The 20220-nt window shown below is 39.9% G+C and overlaps 1 protein-coding gene across 41 annotated transcripts in view; it reads left to right on the forward strand.

Moving 5' to 3' along the window:
- CELF2 (CUGBP Elav-like family member 2) overlaps positions 1-20220 on the forward strand; it is a 448556-nt gene that overhangs the window by 332280 nt on the left and 96056 nt on the right. For all 41 annotated transcript variants that reach the window (XM_083183415.1, XM_083183416.1, XM_083183444.1 and 38 more), the window contains one exon: positions 4653-4787. In XM_083183415.1, coding sequence (XP_083039541.1) covers positions 4653-4787 — 135 coding nt within the window. The remainder of the gene's footprint in view (positions 1-4652; positions 4788-20220) is intronic.

Below are 20220 nucleotides of genomic sequence, written 5' to 3' on the forward strand. Positions count from 1 at the left end.
GCAATTACATTTACTCTCTAGGGTGCACCTCCACGCTACCTACTTTGTGAGATCCTGTTTGAACAGGGCTCCCAGACTATTCTTGAATTGTGGATCTTTCATACTAACACATATCATCTGTATTGACCTTCTACAACCTGTGCACTGATCCATCTCCCATCTCCCCCTCCCTTCATACTTATAAAAATTCAAGTTTATAATACAATATGATCAGTATATGATATATATAGATATATATATTATTTCTTACTGTTAAATACACAAAGCAACAATCATTTTCATGGATTTTTAATAAACACATTTATCCATTATGTGTTATGGTAATATTTTTGATGTACTACACATAAAAGTGCAGCCAAATGTCCGAAAATGCCATTTTGGGAGTTTTGGCCGCATTCCCATATATACCAAGCTCTAGAATCTGATACATTGTGAAGCTTGGTAGAAGCCTATGGATTATTTTCACATTTTTTCTGAGAGGATCCAATTTGGATCCCTCCCAGTGTCCCCAGTGCATGCGTGGGGGGACATATTTGAAGTCGAGAGCAGTCATTTGTTATTTTATTTGTATATTTATTTACAAACTGGCAATATTAACATTAACGTATCCAAAAAGTGGCAATGTATATCATTAATAACCAAACAAACATTTAATGTATGATTTCATGAATACCTTTAAATCATTGGTTCCAAACCTGGGGTACACTGCAGACCAATTGGGGGTACTTGAAATGAATATTGGTAATGGCAGAAAAAGAGGAAGAAGTCTACCATTGCCATGAAAATTAACCACGTTGCGTCACTTCCGGTTCCCTCTGTAGGGTCATCAGCATCTCCTTGTGGCTTTTCCCAATCAGCAATCCACTGTGATCTACCTGCGCTGCCCTCAGACATCAGCGATAATCAGGAGGAAGCAGCAGCATTAATCCTACAGGCATTAGCGGGAACCCCAGAGACAGTACACAGCCAGTGTCCAGACACCGGGGGACCCGATTCCTGACTGCACACTACTCCTCCGCTACTCCTTAATATAAGAACACGCATTAAGATACGCATACTGCACACTACTCCACTCATAAGTACTGTGGATATTTAAAATTTAGAGGAGGGGGTACTCATAAATGAAAAGTTTAATCAAGGGGTACAAGAGAGAAAAAGGTTGGGAACTACTGCTTTAAACCATTACACTTTTTTGGCAGGCTATTTCATAGGATTGTTCTGATTTGTGAGTGATTTCAAGGTATTTGATTGCTGAACTCAGTAGAGGCAGGTGCCTTTCCTGCAAGCAGTATACTAAATAGTTTTTTTTCTTGTAATACTGTCTCAATTTTCCTGAAAATGTTTCATTAAGTCAACCAGCTTCTCTTACTGTATTTTGGTGAAAAAACAAGCTAAAATTTATTTTAGGACAATTTTCAGAGCTCTTGATTGGCCTTGTACTTCCCAATTGTCAACTATATTAATTTCCATTACTGCTCAGCCACTTTGGGTTATGGCTAGGAAACCCAGATAATAGTGAATGCTACTGTAAATTGGTGACTCATGGGCCAGACTAAGAATGTAGCAGTGAAAGAGGTTCAAGCCTGTAAATTTGGTTTCAGTCACATAGCATTATGGGAGTGGTAGGTTTAGATCCATGAACCAGATATTGCAAAATATGGTTTTCTAAGAGTAGTCAAGTGTGGATACTCAACCCTCTTGTTTCTAGTTTGTTCAGGCCAGCTTTATGGGAAGGATGGTCTATGCTTCTTTAATTAACTTTGTGGGGAATTTGGATCTTATAAATATTATGGTTGTTTTGATACCTACAACTATGAAATGTGCTGTGGGCATATATAGTAGGTGTTGAGGAGTTAGCTGCTTTTTCACTTTGTTACTTCCAGCTGTTGGATGCAATCTGTGGGGAGCACTTTCCACAATGACACTTTCTTGGTTCATGTCATGGGTACACTGCCATATTAGGAATGGATCTCTATTGTGGTTACTCCCCCAATATGTTTGTGATAGTCTAACAAATTCAAATATTTATTGTGCATATATCATATTTAAGCCCCCGGGCTGGATAAATGTACCAGGGGAAAAATGTCCACAAAGGTCATGCCACTATCTTTAATTTTTAGCACCTTCTTTGGGAATCTCCTGTACGGCAAATTTTCTGGGAAACAGTGAGAGGATGGAAATACTTGCAAGACAGTTATCTCTGTCTCCTTTGTTTCACCATCTGCTTTTCTTTTTGGTCTACACTTATCTCTCTTTCTTAATTAAGATGTCAACCTGTATGTTTCTTCAATACATATGTTGGCTAAGGTTTTGTGTGTTGAATTTGTGAATGACATGGTTGGACATTTTTTACATAAAGTAAAATTGCCCTCTTGAGTATAAATGCCAGTTGAAGCACAAATGGAATGGTTTGGTTTGTATTCTTTCTATGATAATACTTTGGATAATGTAATTCAGTTCTTGTAGAATGGTGTTTCTATGTGGCTGCTAATGACTGTTTGGTCTGGTTTTCTTCCCTTTTGTTTGATGTACTTTATGTCTGTGTTTGTTTCATGTTACAAGCTACTGTATTACCTTCCCTGAAATATGATACACTACTTGCCTGTGTGCTTCTTATTTTGCTGTACTACTATCTGTGTATTTGTGCTGTTATCAGTGTAGGATGACTAGTAGCTTCCCCCATAGGAGCTATGCCTTTATATCATGCTGTAGGTGATTGTTGATGTTACTGTACTTTCTTTAACTTGAAGAGTTTAATAAAAAGTTTGTTTTAAAAAATACCATCCTGATTTTGATTCTCCCGGTGTTGGGATACGTGTCTATTCTGAATTCAAATGTTAATTTCAACACAAACCGTATTATACAGTACACATTTACTATATAGCACAGCCAACATAAATCTGAGTTAGCAGGGCCATCTCAAAATATTTTGGTTCCACAGTGACACCATGATGGCTAAATTGCTGACTATTGCAAGCTAAAATACAGGATCTACTGACAAAAATAGCTAAAGAGCAGTTAAGTCGTTAAACAAAATAGTTAGACTGGAATTCACCAAAGCACACAGTACATCTGATGCCTAAAACAAAGCTGTACAGTAAAACATTTTGAAGAAGAAAAAAAAAAGCAAATTTTCTTAGTGTACCATATTATCTGTTCAGTAAAACTGTATTTTTGCAAGATTTTATCATGATTTTTTGTATCTCTAAAATAATTCAAAGCCCCACGTGAAGTCTTTGCATTCAGAAAAGCAAAGTTTACAGAAACAGTGTAGGTTTTTATCTATTTAGTTAAAGCAATTTCCCACTATTGTAACATGTAGTATGTCCAGCCATTACTCACTACTATTCCATTATAAGGAGAGGTCGGCACCGGAGCCAGCTGCCACAGCATATACCTTGTAGTGCCGGACATCTACACAAGCTATATATATATATATATATATATATATATAATACAGGTTTAGTATACCTTATTCAAAATGCTCGGGACCACAAGTATTTTGGATAATGCATTTTTGGGGATTTTGGAATATTTTTTTTCCATGCTTACCTGGTCCCCTGGTGGTGCTCCGATGGTCCCCCAACATCCACAGTGTCCCACGGCGGCCTTCAGGATCCTCTTCAGTGGCATCTCTGGTCCCAGGGGTGCATTGCACAAGTGCGTGGGCATGCCAGTGACTTCATCGGCACACTCGCGCAATGAACCCCTGGGACCGGAGATGCCACTGAAGAGAATCCTGAAGGCCGACGAGGGGACATCGGGGGGCGAGGTAAGTATGAAAAAAGGGGCAGGGGGGGGGAATACACATCCCCCCCCCCCAAATATTCTGAAAACCACGGCGATTTTTTTAGTATTTGGGTTTTTGGAATACACGGATAAGAGAGACCCAACCTGTATGTATGTATATATATATATATAGGGCCAGGGGCCTATCAAATGAGGGGGGAACCCATGTACAGTCTCCATCCAAACCTTCTCCCTTCTAGCTGGCAGAGCACAATACTCTAGGACAGCCAGTGCTGTCCCAGAGTCTTCTGCTTATGTGCAAGTCTACGGGAAATTGTCAGCTGCACATTTTCTTCCTTTTCTACTGCACCATTTTTCCAGAGGCAATCTGGAGGGTAAGCATCGAAAAAATGTGTGCAACGTTGTGGTGTGTGCCTTCTGGTCTTCACAGCCCCATGTGCACAGGGCACATTGCACCCATTATAGATACATTAGTGTATAGCGGTGTTCATTTGATGATTTACATACAGTGTTAAATTAAAATGTAAAGGTTTCACTTTTTTATTGTCTTTTTTTTGTTGCTTCTGTTTCAGTCTTTTCAGATGTATTAAAATACAGTGTGTCCCATAGACATTAAATGAAATTTTCTTACTGTCTGTGTTAGAGCCTGAAATGAATGTGTTTGGATGAACAGGGCTTTTTATCATGCTGCGAGCTGTAGTAGCATCACAGCAAAAAAAAATAAAAAGGAAGAAAGAAAATAAATGCGAAATAAAGAGTAAGCATTTGCCTTCATGGGACCTGTGTTAAGCACAAAGCAAGGCTCACATGATCGCAGTTGGTTTTGATGTGGTAATGAAGCATTGATCACAGGAATAAAAAGATGAAATGGCCTTTGCTCATTCATTATTTTTATCTTCTAGCTGTGGAAGACAGAAAATTGTTCATAGGAATGGTTTCGAAGAAGTGTAACGAGAACGATATCAGGGTGATGTTTTCTCCATTTGGTCAAATAGAAGAATGCAGAATCCTACGGGGACCTGATGGACTGAGTCGAGGTGAGTGTGCCGTCTATAAAGACCCTTTCCTTAACCGCTAATTGGAGCAATATGTCTCTGACGACAGATGTGTTGGGCCAGAGGTCATTCACGATTGCTTCCCACGGGATTTAGTTACCCACAGAAACTTTCCACAAAGATGGAAAGAAGTAATCACTTTTATTTGTAAAGTCAAAGGGGGTCTCTATGGGAAGCATGACTTGGTGAGTTATCTATTACAATGCAACATGGGTACAATAAAGCAATTTATCTATAGTCACTTGTGTGCAAAAGCGGTTGCAGCTCTTTAAAAGATTATTTTCAAATGTAACATTTATAATTGCAACATCTTGAATGTTACCAGCAGAACCCAATTTCACAGGACATGTTAATTCATTTATTTTCAAACCATACTGGGATTTGTAGCCTTTGATTTCAACATTCTGGATTAACCCATCCTGTGTCCACCCAGCTGGTAGCTATAAACAATTATTTAAAATAGATTCTAAGCACCAGTTCCATACCTGTACTCCCATATTATACTACAGTACAACACATTTTGCTTTTAATTTTAGAACATTTTAATTGGCCTTACAAGTAAAAATGTTTGAATATATCAGCAAGCCTCTGTTTACTATGGACATCACCAAAGCAGCCAATGTGTAAACTGATTGGCCAGGTTAAATATTATATTTAAAAAAAACCTCTTCTAATACTAAACGTATTGTTGGTGTCATATTGCTGGTAAAATTAATGCTTTCAGACTTTCATTCAAAAGTAAGTAGTGAATTAAGGTTAGGACACTATCAAAATGCAAGGCATTAATGACTGTGCTGAATGGTCACATAACCAATTCATGTATTTTCTTGACGTTTGTAAGCACAACCCCTTTTCATACAGTACATTTAAACTTTTCTTTACTATAATGGCAATGTTAGATTTTTACTATTTGTCATTGTTTAACATTTATTATGTATGAAATGTAACTATGGCCAGTTTAAAGGGGCTGTCCACTGCTGTGCCCCACTGTCCGTAGTACTATATATACTGTAATATCTGAGATTACCTTATGTAAATATCTGAGACAAGCCAAGTTGTATTTCCCAAATTACTACACTTATGTAATCGCAATGGTGTGGGTATTCTAGTTGTCTTAACCTCTCCCTTATGCCACTCATTAAATAGCACATTATACTACGCCCATGAAAAAGTAAAACGCATAAGCTTTGTCAAATTCTGTAAGGACAACGGCTGTCTTCTCACAGCCAAGACCCAAAACGTGTGCAGAGCTGAGTGGTATGGGACCAGAGCTGTATCACTGATTTTATATGAAGTTATAAGTAAGTATAGCAGGACAAAACATTTACTAATTGCTACTCTCTAAAAAGAGAAAGTAAGGGACTAATAACATAAATATTAAGGGGAAATAAAATATTGGGGCAAAACATCTCTTGATTTTTTGACATTTAGTATAAATAAGGTGGGGCCTCACATTCCAGCAGATTTTTTGCCCTCTGACCAAATATAACATAAAATGGATTCAAAACTAAAACAATAAAAGTCATAAAGATTGAAACGGAGGCATTTTTTAATCTGGAATGTTTTATGACCAGTCATGGTTGTTTCAGTTTTGTTTTACTCAGTGCTTATGGTTTATGCATTTACGAACAATACTTCAAGTGTGCAGTTGATTGCATTTTCTCTGCAAATTGCGTTACCGCTAGAGATGTCTGCAAGTATATTTGATTGGCGGCAACGTAAAACATACAAAATGAAACTTGACGAAAACAAGTGTACAGTGTGGTGGCAGCTGATTATTGGCCAGATTACAGAAGAGTGCAATGAATGCTGTTTTTGATTAAATATTTCTCTACACACATCCTGCACAATTCAGTTTAATGTGTAAATTATTATGACAACACAAAGGTACACTAGAACAAGAGCAGCTCAGAAATGAAAATTTTATGTGATCTTTAGTGTGTTCTAAAGCTTGCCTAGCACAATCCTTCCCAGAGTACATCATGTTGACTGTACATGGTGATACCTTTAATTGGACCGACCTAATAGTTCAGAGATTGAGAATAGAGCTTTCCAATCCCCATAGACTTCTCCTTTCATTTGTAGATTACACAGATAAAATGCAAACAATATGGACACATTTTTCATTTTCCCTTGAGAGGATCTGTTTCAGGCACATTGAGCAATTTGCAGGAATGTAAGATGACTTGAATTCAAGGAATAAAAAAAAATACAATAGAAACTTTCAGTCAACAAATCTACATTATGAAAATCTAAATGGGCATTTTTGATGTGTTTCGATGTAAAATATATTTAAAATTACTTTCTTACATCTGTGAAGTTAGTCATGTCATAGACAAATAGTAAATATAGACAGCTTCTATGCATACCCCACCCTTAGCACCTGTCTGGGCTTCCTCTTCTCAGATAGATACCAGCATCATTTTATTCTCCAAAACTTGAAAATGCTAAATGCTCATTTAATACATTAGCCTTTTTGACCCATGAACTCATCATGGGACTTAACTAATAGTCTAGTAATTGAGATAATGTTTTTTAAAATGGTTACACTTGCAAGGTGAGGGAAGTAGAAATGCTTGACTAAAGCTATAAAAGATACAGTGACCTTTGCAACTCATTGGACAGAGCCACATATTCTACTGTGGGCTGGAATGATATAAGTACAGTAGCTAACAATTACCAGCATTGTAATGCAGACTCAATCATTTCTGGCATTTTCATAAATTGCTGGAAATCAGCACTACATAATTATCTGACATTTCCTTACAAAGGTAGCTGGACTTCGGAATCTACTGAAGATAAGGCACTACACACTGAGATGCTTGAAATATTAAAAGCTTAAAAAATGTCTCTATGCAATTTTGAAAAACAGTACTGCCTATATAATTAGCGAGAATAGGCAAAGCAGCATACTGTAGTTTTATCTCACAACATGGCTCATTCTGACTGGGGTTTCAATAATACAGTACAGTAAATGAACTTTCTAATTCTATAACAATATTCACTCCAGATTATATGCATTTGATGCCATGTGCAGTAAAATAACATTAAAATATCAATGTCAAAATGCTTCTTGGGTGGGAGGTTGATGTCACATGACATCAGCGCCCATCCCATTTTCGGCCATCTTCATCCAGGGTAAAAGTAAGTGTAGACTTTCTTTTATCCACAAAAGGAGAAATAAATCAACCGGCGGCCTCGCTTGCTTGCGAAGGGATTCGGGCGGCAGAGGGGCTGAGCGTTTGGTGGGGCGGTGCTATCCTGTTTGCTAGGCTGTAAGTATACGCAGCCTAACAAAAAGGTCTGAATCAGGCCCTTAGTTTATTAGGTACAGAAGTTTGATTACATGCAAGTCATTTACAGTTGCTGTCTGTTAAGCATAGTAATTTTATTCTAAAATTTGCAGCAACAAAAGTAAAAAAAAATGAAAGAACATGGGGGAAACAAATTCTATGAATTTCAGTTAACTTTCAAGGGAGATAAAGGACATCCTCAAAATGTAGAGAAACATTGAAAGGGCTAACGGTTATAAATCCATGAGGCAACATTTGGCATTGTACGATTTACTTTCAGTATAAAATTATTATGTTTTTTAAAAGTGGCAGTTGAACCCCATACATCTTGACCCATACTGTCTCTTAATTTCTGTAGCCCTTATAGATAACCAAATAAAGTAATAATCTCATAGATTTTATCAATGGAATGTAAAGGAGGTACTAATCAATAAGGCATATATCCGAGTAAAAGCTTTAAGCAGAGTAGATTACATTTCCAGCTACAGTTCTGCCCCAAAACAGATAGAGTGGATTTTATCTTTCTTTTTTTCCCTAGATAAAGCTATGGCTCCGATAACCATTTTATTTGGCCAAGGCAGCAAATTAGGGAATCTGGATGATTTCCTGATTAAGTTAATTTACTTTTCAATGCAATACAGCTGAAGCCATCTTGACCGCTTTCTGCCAAGGAAAATACAGTGACAGTATACTCTGCTGTTACAGATGTTGTTAACACTGATTATACAGTATAATTTTCATGTAGGATATGTATATAAAATATAAAATATTAGCTAGCTCAAGTTTCTAAAACTACTAAAGTAGATACATATTTTAAGTAGTTATATTGAACAATTCTCTATCTGATAGAAGTATGGGAAGACCATCCACAAAATTTTTATAGCTATAAAATTTATCAATATCCTACAGCTCAAAACTTCTCGCAATCCACCGTTAATGGATTTGATTTAAGGATCCCTAATTTCTGAAGAACTCTCTGATGTTCTTTGTTTACTGTATGTACTATAGGTTATGAAACCAATGTTCCAAAAGATCTTTGAATCTGGGGACAAATCTTGTTCATATGGTTCATTAAAACATATATACAATTATTGGTTTTATCACCTGATTTACTCACTACCAGGTGCACTAAATCTAAGCAATGCAATAATGTTATCCAGAGCTTTACAAATAGCTTATTGCCATGGCTACTAGAGTTGTTAGGATTTCAGGTCATCTAAAGAAGCATAGCATCTAAATAAGCATTTTTTTACTTTTTTAAGTAACTGTTATTGTGACTAATATTGATTAAGGTCCATCCCCTATGAAACAAAAAATTATAAAAAAAAATCATTAAATGTAACATTAGCATGAATGACAGCTTTGGGTGGACTGTCTTTAAGGCAATTATTGATTACTAAAAGGTGTGTTGATTCATCCTTCAATATGACTGCCATACAAAATAGAGTTTTGAATTTTGAATTATGTCCTGAAAATTTAATCAAAATCAAAATCCATACAGAAAATCAGTAATTTTTAAATAGTGGTATAGGCAGGAGGGATATTTCTTCAGACCAATAGCTGTAGAAAAATGTCTTCAATTTTAAAAACCCATTAAAGAGTTTAATGTGACACTTGAAAATTATAATGTTGCAGTCATCATAGATGGTCCAAATGTAATGGTATGAGTTACAAAACTTGTAGCTGGTGGATATCATTTGTGTCTAGTGCACAGCATTCACCATGCAGTAGGTGATATTCTCTACAAAAAGGGTGCTTCTCAACATTAGCAATTTAGAAAGCTCTCTTCAACCAAAGTAATTACTGATTAGTTTTCCTCTTGTATAGAGGATGTCAGTGATAATGGTCATCATCCGCCTAATATAGTTGGTGATGATGATAAATCTATCACAGTGGAATCAGCAGGCAATATCACAGCTAAAGACACTATATGGACATGAGCTAAAGTGAACTTTCACCTTTTAATTGAAAATAATACACTGCTCAAAAAAATAAAGGGAACACTAACATAGCACATCCTAGATCTGAGTGAATGAAATATTCTTATTAAATACTTTGTTCTTTACATAGTTGAATGTGCTGACAACAAAATTACACAAAAATGATCAATGGAAATCAAATTTATTAACCCATGGAGGTCTGGATTTGGAGTCACACTCAAAATTAAAGTGGAAAAACACACTACAGGCTGATCTAACTTTGATGTAACGTCCTTTAAACAAGTCAAAATGAGGCTCAGAAGTGTGTGTGTGATCCACGTGCCTGTATGATCTCCCTACAACACCTGGGCATGCTCCTGATGAGGTGGCAGTTGGTCTCCTGAGGGATCGCCTCCTAGACCTGGACTAAAGCATCCGCCAACTCCTGGACAGTGTCTGTGGTGCAATGGAGCGAGACATGATGTCCCAGATGTGCTGAATTGGATTCAGGTCTGGGGAACAGCAGGGCCAGTCCATAGTATCAATGCCTTCCTTTGGCAGGAACTGCTGACACACTCCAGCCACATGAGATCTAGCATTGCCTTGCATTAGGAAGAACCCAGGGCCAACCACACCAGCATATGGTCTCACAAGGGGTCTGAGGATCTCATCTCGGTACCTAATGGCAGTCAGGCTACCTCTGGCGAGCACATGGAGGGCTGTGTGGCCCCCCAAAGAAATGCCACCGCACACCATTACTGACCCACTGCCAACCCGGACATGCTGGAGGATGTTGCAGGCAGCAGAACATTCTCCTTGGCATCTCCAGACTCTGCATATCTGTCACATGTGCTCAGTGTGAACCTGCTTTCATATGTGAAGAGCACAAGGCGCCAGTGGTGAAATTGCCAATCTTGGTGTTCTCTGGCAAATGTCAAACGTCCTGCACGGTGTTGGGCTGTAAGCACAACCCCCACCTGTGGATGTTGGGCCCTCATACCACCCTCATGGAGTCTGTTTCTGACCGTTTGAGTAGACACATGCACATTTGTGGCCTGTTGGAGGTCATTTTGCAGGGCTCTGGCAGTGCTCCTGCTGTTCCTCCTTGCAAAAAGGCAGAGGTAGCGGTCCTGCTGCTGAATTATTGCCCTCCTATGGCCTCCTCCACATCTCCTGATGTACTGGCCTGTCTCCTGGTAGCAGCTCCATGATCTGGACACTACACTGACAGACACAGCAAACCTTGCCGCAGCTCGCATTGATGTGCCATCCTGGATGAGCTGCACTACCTGAGCCACTTGTGTGGGTTGTAGACTCTATCTCATGCTACCACTAGAGTGAAAGCACTGACAGCTTTCAAAAGTGACCAAAACATCAGCCAGAAAGCATAGCAGCTGAGTAGTGGTCTGTGGTCACCACCTGCAGAACAACTCCTTTATTGGGGGTGTCTTGCTAATTGCCTATAATTTCCACCTGTTGTCTATTCCATTTGCACAACAGCATGCCAAATTGATTGTCAATCAAAGTTGCTTCCTAAGTGGACAGTTTGATTTCACAGAAGTGTGATTGACTTGGAGTTACATTGTGTTGTTTAAGTGTTCCCTTTATTTTTTGAGCAGTGTATATTTTTTTCAAAAATATGTAAAAGCTGAGAAAGGTAAAGAATTTCATTAAGAGTGGATTGCAAAATTCAGTGGACTCAGTGTTGGTGATGCTTGAACACTTTCTTGAGTTAAAGACCTCCATTCAAAAATCTCTGATTCGAAATAACCTGCAATTTTAGAAGAATCCAATTTTAAGCTACTTGCTGAAATAGTGGATGCAGTGACTCCAGGAAAAGTACAGTAGCTGTAGATGCTCTGTGTCAACATGATGCAAATTTGTATATGGCAGATGCTGTTCTAAAGTGTCTTGTGTCTCAAATACAGAACCCTATATCTAAATTTGCAAATTATGTTTCAGCTTAAAATAATCTAATAGGTTTAAAGGTACAAAGTAGACATTTTAGGTGACTTAAAATACTTGCAAAATGCCATATAAGATATTTTGAACAACATATTTCAATTTATTTACCATAGCCAGACAAACAGAAATGAAGCAAATAAAACATTGTTGAGAGGCAAGCAATATGAGAAATGAACCAGATACAACTGTACTAAAAATTCAGGAGGTGGAACAGAAATACCCAATTAAGAGTTACTGTAGATTGGACCAGCCTCCATACACAGACTTGCTGTACTTTAAAACAAAGGTTTGATCTTAAATTCAAAAGTCAGTGAAGTCAACCCAGCCAGAAATTGAAAAAGCTGGAATAGCAGCGTATACCAGTACTTCCTCTCTATTCCACCCAATAGCATTGAGCCTGAACACGCTTTCTCTGCAGCTCGGTATACAAGGAATAAAAACCAAACTAACTTAGCGATGACACCCAGGACACCTTAATTCTAATATAATTTTTTTTTTTTTTTTAAATAAATTGCTTAACAAACTCATCTATTATCCTTTCTACGCATTAGGCATAATGGGGCAGATGTACTAACCCCCCTTAGTGCTTCTAAAATAATGGGTCCCGCTTCTCCTGCATAATGAGGTGAAGCAGGCACCCGTTATTTGCAAATGTATTACCCCCCCCCCAAGCCGATAAGGAGAGCCGTTATGCCCAGCGTTAACGGCTCTCCTTATCGGCTCCCCTGGCACCCCGCACATGCTCAGTGCGCTCCCCCCCCCTGCTGTCCGGCTCTAATGGGCATGCGCGAGATCTCGCAAAAAAACGCGAGATCTCCTGCGCAGCCCGAGCCAGAAGCAGGGCTAGCGTTGTCCCCACAGTGGGGGATAGGACAACGCTAGCCCTGAGCTGGCGAAGCGGCCGGGGTGAATTAACGCCTTGAAGGCTGTTAATACATCGCCCCGGCCGTTAATCCCTGGGGGGGATTGCAGGGGACAGCCTCGCCAAGCGTAACTCGGCGGGCTGTTACTAGCGCACATAAACGTAATCCCCCCAGTTAACCAGCGTTAAGTGCATTTTTGCACTTAGCGCTGGTTCATACATCTTCCCCAATGGTTCATTTGCAAATGGCCTTGAAAAAAACTTTTAAAAAAATTACAAACTTACAACTGGTTGCACATGTGTTACAGGCAATTACATTAGAACACTGCTGAAGTCATATATACAATACTAAGCTACTACATGGAATACTGAGTAATTGATTATCACACATTACACTTTACACATACCACCACATTTTAAAATAACATTTTAAAATAACATCACCTGAATGAAACATGCAATGCAGAATTAATACCCACATGTATATTTATATATGTTTGTATTATTATTATTATTATATATTGCATATGCTCATTTTCATAAGGGGCAATTTAGAAATAATTCTAAAACTGAAAAGTTGCTCAAGGCAACCAGAAAGAATCAGGCTGTCATTTTAAAGAATGTTCTAGATAAACAGCAGCTAGAATTGGATTCGTTGCATCACCTCAGCTTTTAGTTTTTAGAAGATTTGATCATTCTTCCCTGATCAGATGATAATATTAATGCAATGATATATTTTTCCTACCAGAGAATAGTGCTATTTTTGGCACTATTTTCTATATACTGTACTGTACATTAGAACAACACTGTTGATCATCTACTGTATATGAGTTTTATCAGACCTTTGTGCACCGTTACCCTCCTGTTCCACATTTGAAATAGAACCACATGTCCATCTATTTTTTTGTAGTTTTGTATTTGCAAATGCAGCATTCCTTTGTATTGAGGAAATTGCTTTGTGAAAATCTCCATATGTGCTATAAATATAAAACATTGTTATATGCAGATGGAAAACTATAATGAAAACCCTATCATCTAATCACATTTAATTCAATTGCATTTATGTCATTGCGACTGATGCTGTGTGTGATATTTATTATGAATATGAATTTGTTTTGTTCTTTGCTTTATTTAGTGGGCTATAGGGACAGCTCATAGTTTCATGTCCCAGAATGCGCAGTGTATGGTTTTTACATTCACTTCCAACTGTATTTTAGACCGGATTTTCTGGTGCCCCACACTAATACATTTTAGGAATACATTTTTATATTCACCTAAAGAATGGCTAAACCCATTATGTACACTAAAACTGTAGATACGGGGGTGTGGCCACGGCAGGGCGGGAGTGAGGTGAGGTGGTAGGAGAGCTCCCTGGAGAAAATATCCTGATGAAATGGTGATCGCTAAAAACCAGCTATAACGCTAAAGAAACCGACCTGGGGCCAAGGCGCTGTGAGAAAATTGGAAGCTGCGTCCTCTGAGCCTCCTGGAGTACTGGTTAAGCCAAGCGGGGAGCGAGGTGTGAGGAGTGTGGCGCGTTAAAGACAGGGCGGCAGCGGGAGCCACTGGCGGGAGCTGAGAGCGGAGATCCACGGCAGACGGGGAGAGGCGCCCAGCGGTGACGAGACTGCGTCGCGGCGGGGCAGACGAGGCGCCCCGGACGCATAGAAACTCCGTAGGAGGAAGTGCCGAAAGAAGCGAGTAGCTGCGGGCGGCGAGAGGCTCCCACTCACCAACGGGGACAGCCCAGATCAAAGGCATCTGACGAGGAGGCTCTGCGGGGTAAGGGGGAAGAAAAAAAATATATAAAAAGGAAAGAAAAAAAAAAAAAAAAAAAAGAGAGCCCCAGCGTGCCTATACCTGCGGGGTACAGCGTGCTGGTCCTTGGAGATAGCGGTGCTACTGGCAAGAGGTGGGGGCAGGAGAGAAGCCCTGTGAAGGGTATCGCCCTGGAAGAAGGTAAAAACAAAAAACTTCTATTTTCTTACTGTGTGATAGACTGGCTGCAATCCTACAGTGTGGTGGATACTGAGATTGGTGATCCCCTTCCCACAAAAGGTCAATAGAGCACATCTGTGGATAGACCGTAGTAATCACAGTATACACAGCGACACAAAACGGTACCCCCCCCCCCCCCTCTGAAGAGATAGGCATTGTGACATTGTGATAAAAGGCTACTATTGGGACCGAGGCCCCCTCCCCCCCCCCTGCATACAGCAAGATATAATAGCTGGGAGAAAAAATGCCCACATCATAGCCGGCATCCCGCACGTTAAAGCTGCATGGTGAAAAAGCATTGTACTATCCATTATCCACAGTGGCAGCAACTCCGGTATATATACTCCGCACGATAAAGCTGCAAGGTGAAAAGCAATATACCTAGCCGCAAGGTGAAAAGCACTATACCTTCCACTACCTGAAGTGGCAGTAACTCTTGTATTTACATTCTGTATGAGAAAGCTGCAAGGCGAAAAGCATTGCACCATCCATTATCCGCTGTGGCAGCAATTCTTGTATATACACTCCGCACGTTAAAGCTGCAAGGTGAAAAGCAATAATACCTAGCCGCAAGGTGAAAAGCACTATACCTCCTATTACCCGCAGTGGCAGTAACTCTTGTATATACATTCTGTACGAGAAAGCAGCAAGGTGAAAGGCACTATACTTTTGATTATCCGCAGTGGCAGCAACTCCTGTATATACATTCTGCAGGATAAAGCCGCAAGGTGAAAAGCACTATACTCCCCACTACCCGCAGCAGCAGCAATTCCTATAGATACACTATTCAGCAGCCAAATAGAAGCAAAAGATAAGAGCGATACTGCTTCATCTCCCTCATAAAGTGTTAATTGGCTGTGGACTCAATTGGTAATATTGGACAAGATACCATCAGGCAACACTGCCATCTACCGCTTGCACGAACAGCAGGGTGCATATATAGGCCTAAGAGCCTGAGTATTGGGCCGAGTATAAAAAAAAAAAAAACAAAAAAAAAAAAAAACACAAGGTGTTATAACGGACTGTAATTACTGTCAGCACAAAAAAGGGGGCGACATTATATCATCTCAATTCTGTGTCTCCCCAGTCGCGACATACGTGGATAAGTGTATACGTACCTTTAAGAGGCAACAATACAGTAGCTCAAACGCTATTATATTTCCATCAGAGATGCCCAAATCTAACCCAAGCGCGGCGGCCCGACTAGAAAGGTACGCACGCTCACAACCAGCTACAAAAACCCCTACAACCACCCCTGTATCAACTCCAGTGAAAAGCGGTGGCCCGCAGGAAGAGCAGGAGATTACGATGCAACAATTAATGGAGGCCATAAAAGGCTCAGAACAACGAATAATGGAGAAAGTCTCAGATATACAGCTGGATGTGGCCAATATAAGGCAAGATCTGAAATCGGTCAAGAAACAAATAAAAGAGGCGGAAACCCGGGTATCAAGGCTGGAAGATAGCAGCAACAAAATGGAGGAGAAAGTCGACCTACTGTCTAATCAAATGAAGGAAATGAAAAGTAAAATATCTGATTTAGAGGGGAGGAGCCGAAGAAATAACGTGAGGATTGTCGGATTGCCTGAAAAAGAGGAAGGCACTGAGCCCATAAAGTATATGGAACAGTGGATAAGAGAGAAATTTGGGGGAGATGCCTTCTCCAAGTTCTTTTCAATTGAACGGGCTCATAGGGTGCCGTTAAGACCCTTACCTCCTGGAGCTCCACCAAGAACTATGATTATTAAAATGCTGCACTTCCAGGATCGAGATACAGTAATCCGATTAGCAAGAGTAAAAAGCCCCATCGAACATAACGGAAGCAAAATCTCAATCTTCCCCGACTATGCAATCGAGGTCCAGAAGGAAAGAGCCAAATTCATCGAGGCAAAACGCAGATTACGTGATAAAGGCATCAAGTATTCCATGATGTACCCTGCCAAGCTGAGGGTGGAGGCAGGAGGAGAAACTATATTCTTTGCGAACCCAAAGGAAGCAGCATCATGGATTGATAAATGGGTGCCAGGAAGGTACCAATTAGCAGACAGCGAGCCATTAAATTAAGCAAAAAGAATCCAGGGAGCTCCCCCCGCTCTTTGGTGGTTAAGCAAAGTTAAACCCCTAGGGGAAAACAGAATGGGAAGGGAAATTAAGTATACCTTTGGGAGGGGGGCAGACTTGGTATACAGGGAGGGGGGAGGGAGGTGGAATGGGATGGGTGTTCATGTATATGTAAGTGTTAAGTGTTGTATAATTGTTAATGTGCAAGGGTGCCTAATGATACTGGTTCAGTGCAGGGGAAAAGTGGAATTCTTGTATAAATAAGTTGGTATGTTAGCAGAAATAATTAAAGTACTCGCTTGGAATATTCGCGGTATAAATGACAAGATAAAACGCTCCCTCGTACTGAACCAGCTAAAACATTATGGTGCCGATATTATATGTCTATCCGAGACCCACCTTGTGGGGAAGAAACTATTGGCCCTAAAAAAATCATGGATTGCCCATGCATACCATTCATCTTTCACCTCAACCTCTAGAGGGGTATCCGTTTTAATTCGTAAATCTGTCCCATTTGTCTGTAATAGGGTTATGATAGACCCAAATGGATGCTATGTTTTTCTAGATTGTACAGTAAATTCAATGCAAGTGTTGTTATTATCAATTTATATCCCTCCTCCATTTGCATACAAAATTCTTAACAAAGCAACGGAATTTATTGCCCTGACCCCAAACATCCCTTTAATATGCATGGGGGACTTCAATAATATACTGAACCCCCAGTTGGATAGATGGAGTGGAACCGGGACAGGGGGAGGCAGAGGGAACCAGGGATTTGCGAGGTATATAGATAACATCGGATGGTTAGATCCCTGGCGCCTTCGAAACCCCAAAACGGTGCAGTACTCCTGTTTTTCCTCATCATATGTGGCCTTCTCTAGGATTGACCTAATCCTGGTCTCCAGGGAGTTTGCGCCGAAGGTCCGCAAGATCGAGTACAAAGCACGGGGTATATCGGACCACTCCCCAGTATATATGGAATATGAGGTATCCAACGAAAGGGGTAGTAGTTTTTGGAAATTTAACCCTATGTGGCTACGTAATATCGATCAAAATAACGATCTTGTGGCCCTCTGGCGGAACTTTTGGGAGCATAATGAGGGTACGGCAAGTATAGAAATAGTCTGGGACGCCCTTAAAGCGTATATCAGAGGCACCCTGAGAAAATGTATTGCGGAAGCCAAAAAGAAAAGTAGAGAGGGTATTCTGGCTTTGGAGAGTAAATGTGTGGAAATGGAGAAGGAATATTGTATAAAGAAGTCAGAGGAGGCATATAGGGAATGGCAGGAGGCCAAGATAAACTGGCTAGAGGCGATTAAAAAGGTCAACCAAACAATCATAATGCATAAAACTAATATGAGATATCAATGTGAAGATAGAGCAGGGAAATACCTTGCCTACCTAGCACAATGTGAGAAAATGTCAAATACTATTTTAGCTGTGAAAAATCAAGAAGACATTATAGTAAATGCTACCCCCCAAATAGGAGAGGCCTTTGCAAAATATTTTCAGCAATTATACGAAAGTAAGCTCCAGAATAGCGAGGAGAAAATAAAACAATACCTGGATAATATTAGGCTACCCAAATTAGAGGAGGCAGATATAAGGGAACTAGAGGCCCCGTTAAAAATAGAAGAAGTTATGGAGGCAATAAAACTATTACCCGTAGGAAAAGCCGCAGGCCTCGATGGGATACCCGCTGAGGTTTATAAAAAATATAGTGACACATTAGCCCCTATGTTGTATAAAACCCTTGTGGAAGGATTCGATAAGGGAACTATACCAAAATCTATGACCGAAGCTAAAATCATATTGATCTTGAAATCAGATAAGAATCCTGTAGATATGGAATCGTATAGGCCGATCTCCCTCATTACTGTGGAGGCTAAATTAACAGCCAAAATATTGGCCAATAGACTTAATAAATATATTTTAAAACTTGTTCATAGTGACCAGACAGGGTTTATCCCTGGAAAGGAGACCAGTATCAACATCCGAAGGTTATACTCGCATCTGCAGCTGAGGGGCGCTGATGAGAAATTAGGGGCGGTGGTGTCATTAGACGCCATAAAAGCCTTTGACGCGGTGGAGTGGCCCTACCTGTGGCAGGTTCTCCGGATATATGGATTTGGTCCAAACTTTTTGAGGTGGATTCAGCTGTTATATTCAGAGCCATCGGCCCGAGTATCTGTTAATGGTTGGACATCACAGCCTTTCGGCCTCGGCCGGGGAACACGGCAGGGATGCCCGCTATCCCCTGCCCTGTTCGCCCTGGCGATAGAACCGTTGGCCTGTTTGATCAGGCAACATCCAGTGGATATAGGCTATAGGGTAAAAGATCAAATGGAGAGGATCACTCTATATGCGGATGATTTGTTGATATTTCTAAAGGACTATGGAGCATCCCTCCCAATGATCTTGAAGATGATAGAGGAATATGGAGATTATACAGGATTTAGGATAAATTGGGCAAAGTCAAGCGTGCTCCCAGTGGGTAACCCGGGCAATTATATACAGGTATCCTCATATCAATTGAAATGGACAACTGTCCTTAAGTATCTTGGGATATATGTATCAAGAGATCCAACGGAATATATAGACTTAAATCTACGCCCCCTGATGGAATGGCTGAAAAAAAAAATTAAAGTATGGAGTGGATTGCCCCTGATAGCCACTGGGAGGATAAACTTAGTAAAAATGATTGTGCTCCCTAAGTTTTTGTATATATTGAATAACTCACCGGTCTACCTGCCTAAAGATATATTTAGAAAATTTAATAGTTTAATAAGTTCCTTTATTTGGAATAAAAGCCGTCCCAAGATTAAAATAAATGATCTAATGATACCAAAGTTAAAGGGTGGGCTAGGATTGCCAGACCTTAGGCTATACTATATAGCATCACAAATGGCACAATTAAAGTCGTGGCTCAAGGAAGATGAGCCGAATAGCCATTTGATAAAGGAATTAGTAAAGGTCTCCACACCAAATATACCCCCTAAATATAGATTAATCCAGGGGAAGAAACAGCAAGGGGATTTACCACTGGTCGTGCAGGCAATAAAAATATGGCAGGAGGGAAATCAGATATTGGACAACGAATTTATTGACAAAGAATTTAGAGTAATTGATATTATAACATCTAAGGAAGCCAAGGCACTGCAATTAGCAGAAGTCTGGCATCCATTGTCAATAAAATATATCTCCCAGCTGTACGATCTAAATGGAATAAAATCATTCCCACAATTAAAAGAGGAGTATGATATACCTAACACATATCTCTTTAGATACATTCAACTAAGAAGCATAGTGGAAACATA

Source organism: Crinia signifera, chromosome 4 (assembly GCF_055691185.1).
Source record: "Crinia signifera chromosome 4, ASM5569118v1, whole genome shotgun sequence".
Lineage (NCBI taxonomy): Eukaryota > Metazoa > Chordata > Amphibia > Anura > Myobatrachidae > Crinia > Crinia signifera.